Raw genomic sequence first — 7,414 nt, forward strand, 5'->3', positions numbered from 1 at the left:
TTGTTAAGAAGCTGTAAAATGAGATAGTATAAAATATATAGTGTGCAAGTTGTACACAATTCATTAAAAGTATAATATTCAAACAGGACAATTTCCTTTCAACAGAGGGACTTCAAAACTCCACCAGTATAACGCCAGGTTGTCTGTAGTAGGCCGGAATTTTAATTTATGGGCCCCGAAGAGACACAAGATGTGGGTTCAAGTCTCGCCGGGAGACAAGGCAATTTTTTTGTATGTTTTTCTACATCAATTTTATTCTAATATATTCCCTAAAATTTCAATAAGCAGGATTGGATTCATTCTTCCACAAAATTACTATGATTTTCCAATTGTACAAAATTTCCTTGAAAGGAAATCCCTAGCTTATACGTTTCCAATTGCAAGAATTGCAATGCTGAATAAATAAATGATTTGCTCACGATCCACAATTTCAGCATCACAAATCTCCTGAGACACTACAGAACTATCAACTGCTGGCAGGATAATGAAATATCTTTCTTGGTACTGAATGACTACACACACCCACTGGTCATCTTCCATGCACACGATCTGGGATGGACATACACACGCAGACACACACACTCTTGGTCCACCCGGAAGATGGATGACAGGATTTATTTATTCACGAAGAAGATTTTTATCAAAGGTGACACCGGAAGCGATACGTGATAAGCCAGACCCGGGGAAGGTCCTTCATGTGTGCCAGCTAGCCAACCAACTATGAGGGGACCAATTTTTGTTCAGAGCACTCTGGGAAAGGCCACTCTGGGAAAAACTTTCCACGATGATACCCACAGTACAGCACAGTACAGTACGGTACAGATGTGATGGATGGTCAAATTTTGCGGATCGAATTCCGGGGCGACATTTCGCTCGGAATGTCTTGATCTTGAGATATTCTGGTATGCTTTTTTCACGCCGGACTCTCCTGGCGCGTTTGCCAGCAGCCAGCCCATAAATCTCTGTCCGAAGACGTGTAAAGAGGTCACGTTGCTCACATTTTTTTTCGTCATTTTTGGTGATAAATATTATGAGACGGGTTTTCGAAGGAAAAGCGAAATGCACCTTAGAGTACCATCCCTGTGGAAATTCAAGATAGTTTCGCAGTTATCTCACGAACTACCTTTTTAATTTTTAATCTTAAATTATATACCATGTTTTAAATAAATGAATAGGCGAAAATAAACAAAAACTTTCTGGTTCACTAACTCTGTAGACGAAATTATTGAAACAAACCACATCGATGCGGCTGAATTTAATGCTAGTTTCAACGACTTCCCTTCCATAAACCATGATTGGGGTCGTAAACTAAATTACATTCAACGCAACGAGATGAATTTTTAATCAGTAGGTGATACAGTGCCCGTAATCAATAAAAATGATACAGTTGTTGCGTTATTTCAATTTCCATTGTGTTTGTCTATATTCGAAAAACCACAAAGTCGCCAATCTGCATAGTAATTAAAATTAAGCAATAATATCACGAGCTAGCGTCAAGCATATCGCATATCAGCACACATCAGCTAAACACCGGTTTTGCAAATATAAATGAATTGCTGTGCCCTTGCTCCCCGAATTCCCCGGATCGGATCGTGGCTCCTGGCAACGAACTGAGGAAGCACTCGATATTTCAGGAACTTTGACGAAACGGAACACATCGAGACAGGCCGTATAATGAGTGAAGGCAGCGTGTACTAAATTAATTTTCCATTCCAATGCTCCCTACCCGTATTCCGACGTATAGCCGCCGACATATTTGCTAATATGTGAAATATCATATCTTGACGTGCCACAGCGAGTGTCATGTGTTAGTGGGAGTTGGTCTGAGGGCTTGTGGGAGAATCATAACTTGCCAACAAACGAGACAGCCGGATACAGCCGCAGAGTCGCGATTGTGGCCTGCTGAAATTGGTGTACCCGCTGCTAGATGCTAAATGGAAGAGCCAAAGAACTGAGCAAAGGCGTCCTCCGTCTATGTGTATGTACACAGCAAGAAGGTTTTTGATCAATCCAGGAGCAAATTGAGGGAGCGTCTGTTGGGCATTTTGATATAGAAGACATTTATTCGTCTTACTGAATTTCTAAATTTTTATCAATTACATAACTGAAAATTTAGCTTCATTAGTATGCTTCAACCAAATTCAACTCGTATAAAATGAATTAAGAACTATAACATAAAATTTCATCATTGATGTGATCCAAAATGTTAAGTGGCCCAATTCTTCCGTTTACAGAACCTTTATCAATCTCAAGTTTGATGTTCCGGAGAAAGCTAAAACGTAGAAATTTTCAAAATCCGCCAAGAGTGTTGCGTGGATCAACAGTGGAGGTTTTTTACCACAGCCCTACGCACTGGAGGATCGGCGCGGGATCATTAAGTAAGTATTGGTCTCACAAGCGTAAAACTTAAACAACGAATGTCACAACACCGATGCCAAACCAATGAACTCATACGCCTGTGGGACCTTGGATACACAAAACAAGACTACCCGATAGCTAAACTCTGACAACAAACAATTCACTCTACATTTGCCAATATTTTCAAAACCATACAATCAATTAACAAAAATCCAAAACACACAAATAAAAAATCACCACCCTACACACAACACAGAACAAGCTGACATTTAAAAACAACAAAAACAAAAGGTGAAAATTGAAAACTGTGCCTAAGTTTCGATGATGAGGAAAATTTATCAAAAAATCCCCGGACAACCGGATTTTATCCGAGAAACACTTAACACAGTAGATCAATCACTACACCTGAATGTCATGAAACACGAATTAATTCGTAAAATTAAAAAAAAAACAGATATCATACCCGATAGGGACAAGAAGTTCAATCAGCAATCAACTGTTACTTCAACCCATAGTCTCACCCATGTAACTTATCGATAGTTCTTTCTATACGCTCGGTGCTGCTTACTTCTGAGAAGAGGGATCATAACAGGCGAATAAAATAGCTTGTACACCTTCCATGGGGGTCAATGGTTTGAGTATTCAACAACGTCAAAATCAAATAACATACAAAATTATCAAAGCAACCGTTGTTCGTATACGCACTGTTGGTATCAATTTTAACATGCTTGTTTTTATGAGCGAAAAGATTCCCAATTGAGCATTCAATAGACGATTTTCTTCTCGAACAGAGTACAATATAGCAAAGCTGATTATCGGTTTAATTCAAATTCATATCAAGTGTTTTCCGGATGATCAACCAAAGATCAACCAAAATATCAGTGTTCGGCATCGCTAATTGCCAAATTAGCGGCGCTAATTAAATTGCAAACTCATTCAAATTTAGCGATCGCTAATTAAAACCGCTAAATGAGCTGAACAAGTTATAGCTTCAAGCTTAAAGCGCTAATCGCTAACCGATAACTGTTGACTAACTATAACGTAAACAGCATGGCAACAGCATAATTATGGTTGCATCTCAATTCGTTTTCTCAAATACTATACAAACATAGTGCAGATTGTTTTTTATGCCCAGTCTGATAAAAATCTTCAATCAGTTTTCACTATTTTTTCAAACTTTCAAAATAGAAATGCAAAATTCTCATGATAGGAGCATTGCCAAACGTGAATCTATAAAAACTTAATGAATTAAAAATGCAAATTCATTCTATGGTGATTTTATCTTATTTCTATTTTACCTGATTTGAAAATACTAGTTAAAACTGTATTGTGAAAAGTGAATATCTCATCCACTTAAAACAAGTTTTAAAAAGTGTTTTTTTTTTTCAGAATTCATTTAACGGGACTTGCCGAGTAGGATTGTAATGTAAGATCTAAAAAAACTTGGAAATTTGAAAATCCTTTGAAAATCCATCGATTAACCTAAATAGCATATTTCAACAAATCACCGCATGTGAACGACCATTCTAAAGTCATGTAAAATTTTGATCAAGTTGGCCGTGGACTGTACTTTTGAAAGCTAAAAACAGTATCAAAAAGTTGACCTTTAAGCTTTGAATTGCATAAAGGATGTTTAAAATTGTTAAATACTGTTTAACTATATTTATTTAATTCTTTGTCTAAGAATTTTGAGAAAAGAAGTACTAAAAGAGAAAAAGAATCTGTATAAGGCACTCCTGCTCTGGGACCATGCGATGTGACCATTTTTACTTGGAGCGCATATTGGTGTAAGAATTATACCCAATGTCTCCTTAACTTATCAAATGACAAAAAGTTTACTTCTATCAGTAATAACTCGTGAAATTGAAACAAGTAACTGGAAGTAAGCGGTCTTCATTTAGCGGAACCATAAAATAGCAGAACTTTTTAATTCGCTAGCTTGATCAAAATTTAGCGGCAAAATTAAACCGCTAACAAAAAGTTATCGGACTAACTAGCGATTAGCGGATTAGCGTTTTTGTGCCGAGCTCTGCAAAATATATTTTCACCATTTAAAGCAGGCCTGCCCAACCTTTTTGTTTTACCACGGGCCAAATATCGAAATCCATCTCAACTCGCGGACCAAGGATGCCATACTGTTAAAAACAGAAAATCTTTCATAAAGTTTATATTGAAATCAGAAACATAAATTGAGGATAATAATTAAGATTGTGAATGCTCTCAGAAATGTATTTTAAATAATTTATTTATTTAAAAAATTTTTGAGTTTTAAAACAGAACGTCAACAACATTGAAATTTAATGAGAAATTTAAATTGACGGTTGCTCTCCAACATTCGTTGCATATTGATCCCACAAGTTGATACCGAGGCCCGCAAACATGATTCCAAGTTATCGTCTGTCAAAGATGAACGGAAGCTGCTTTTGACTGCTTTCATCCTTGAAAAGAGCTGCTCACAAAGAAATGTACTTCCAAACAGGGAAAGCATCTTCATCACATGCTGGCGGAGAGTAGGATGGTTTTCTTCATTCACTTGGTCGCGGTAGAAATCGACGAGAGGAGTATCGTGAAACTTCGATTTGAGCTCATCGTTACATTGAAGATCGATTATCTCCAATTGGAGTTTTTCGGGAATATTGTTCACATCAATGGTGAATGGCGTTGAGATAATTGCAATTTCCGTACTGTATTCACGGAAATCACCGAAGCGCCTTGCAAATTCTTGTTGAAGGGCTTCGATTTTTGCAGAATATCTTTTCGTTTCACACGGGTTATTTTCAGCAAGAAAAAGAAAGTTCACCAAATTACCAGCAATAATTTGGCAACACCAGAGCTACAATTTGGTCTCAAAAGCTTTGATGTGGGAAAAAAGTATTCCCACGTGCTGATCCTTACCTTGCAGTTTAGTGTTCAAGTCGTTGAGATGTTTGGAAATATCCACCAAAAAAGCCAAACCACAAATCCACTTAGGATCGTAGATTTTAGCAGTCGATTTCCCTTTGTCCTGCAAGAACAAGGCAATTTCCTTCCGAAGCGAATAAAACCGCTCCAGCATAGCCCCACGACTCAACCAACGAATCTCGCAATAATACAGCAAATCACCGTATTCAGCTTCCATTTCGGTCAACATCTGTTGGAACTGGCGATGGTTGAGACCTCTAGCCTTGATGAAATTGATTGTCTTAACGACGAAAGCCATAACATCTGGAATACTGAGCGTCTTAGCAGAAAGGTTCTCTTGGTGTATAATGTAGTGTGCTGAGATTATATCTCCATATCCATGCAGCTGTTTTTCCTTTCGAAGGAGTGCTACAACTCCAGTATTTTTCCCAACCATCGATGGAGCTCCGTCAGATGTAGTACCACTCATATTAGCAGAAGAGAGCCCAAGATCCTTCATGCAGGTCACGACAGCTTCCATCAAGTCTTTTGCGGTAGTGGTGCCTTCCATTGGAACTAGAGCTGCCATTTCCTCAGTGATCTGAAAATTGCAGTCGATTCCTCTAATGAAAAAATTTTTAACATCGGTGCTCTCATCCATAGCCAGAGAGTAAAACTTGAAGATGGAAACCCGTTCACGCAGTGTGGTTTTCAGGTCATCCCCAAGAACTTTTACTCTCCGAGTAACCGTGTTCCTGGACACACTTATGTTATTGAAGGTAGCTTTTTCCTTGGGACACACGATGCTCACTACAGCAGACATGCATTCCTTGATAAGCTCACCACTTGGAATGATTTCATTTTCTTGGCCAATTTTTCACTCACAACTGGCACGCACTGCGTTTTTGGACTCCGTGTTTTCTCGGGTGAAGAGTATTTGTTGTTTTGTCAATCCACTGTAGAAAGTACAATTTTAGTCAATGTTGAAAATCAATTGAATATATATTATTACATTTTGAGCTCATCCATCTTCTGCTTTCTCTTTGATCCTGTAGAAACGTCATATTTAGCCGAATGCTTCGTTTCATAATGTCGCTTAGGATTGTATTCTTTCAGCACAGAAACACTTTCAGAACAAATCAAACAAATCGGCTTTTCTTTAAGAAGTTTGAAAAAATACTTCTCCTGCCATTCGTCATTAAAAATACGGTGTTCCGCGTCAATTTTCCGTTTTTTGGACGCACTAGCCATGCTGCTTCCGGATTTGAGGTACTTTTAAAATTTAAACTGATATTTTCACCACTCAGTCAGTACTACACAACACCGTTTCTCGAATGAAGCGAATGTATCAAACTTTTCTGACGTATGCTAACATAATGTGTATGTGCGAATGAATGTGTTTACGTATGCGGTAGCAAACATTGTGCAAGAACGGCAAGAACCGTGGGAGCATCCTTTTAGTTTCACTAATACTACTGCACATTCATCTCTACGGTATGTCGAACTTTGCATGACAAAATAAGCTTACATAACGTCACACAGGTATGGATAATATATTTCGTTGGAAGAAAATATTGAGTACACACAGTAAGAAAATCAATGTATTTTTTGTAGATTCAAACCAATAACAGAGCACAACCATAAATTTTGATGTCCGGCGAGCCGGATCAAAACATTATTTACAGACGTGCCGCGGGCCGCAAATAATGCAACCGCGGGCCGGATGCAGGGAGGCCTGATTTAAAGCATTGTAGATGGCTCTGCAGTACTTACTTCTAACAGATATACTTTTAAAGCTTATTTGTTTTTCCAAGACACACATTGGTTGCCATGGCTAGATGCATGAATCTTGTTGCCGGAACTCTTAAGATGGCGTTGCGAACATCGAAAGTCCGTATAGAAGAATTAATATTCGCAAAGATACTAAGCCTTCTTTATCTTGAAGTGACGGTATCTTTGCCATAGTGCAGGTGAGCCTGATAGCATATATAAATGCGGGGTAATTACCACAATAGATCAACTACTGGTCGCGGTGGGCTCTCCCCTACAAGGAAAAAAAATTGTTTACGTTATTTACTATATATTTTCCCTAGGCCAACAATCGCATGCTTCAAGTCTTCCAGGAATCTCGCGATGCGTCGTTATGATTTTCAACATCGCGTATGCGTCGTATCGT

General features: G+C 38.3%; 1 protein-coding gene across 1 annotated transcript; it reads right to left on the reverse strand.

The window, feature by feature from the left end:
* Positions 1 to 5,191: 5,191 nt before the first annotated feature.
* LOC129749687 (general transcription factor II-I repeat domain-containing protein 2-like) lies at positions 5,192 to 6,061 on the reverse strand. Its single transcript, XM_055744736.1, has one exon. It carries the CDS (start codon positions 6,059 to 6,061, stop codon positions 5,192 to 5,194), a length of 870 nt encoding a protein of 289 aa, XP_055600711.1.
* Positions 6,062 to 7,414: the final 1,353 nt, after the last annotated feature.

The sequence above is a fragment of the Uranotaenia lowii genome, chromosome 2 (assembly GCF_029784155.1).
Source record: "Uranotaenia lowii strain MFRU-FL chromosome 2, ASM2978415v1, whole genome shotgun sequence".
In the NCBI taxonomy this organism is placed as follows: Eukaryota; Metazoa; Arthropoda; class Insecta; order Diptera; family Culicidae; genus Uranotaenia; species Uranotaenia lowii.

What these genes read in the sequence shown, in the direction of transcription:
- LOC129749687 (XM_055744736.1), bottom strand. Translation starts at nt 6,061, where the DNA reads ATGTCTGCTGTAGTGAGCATCGTGTGTCCCAAGGAAAAAGCTACCTTC.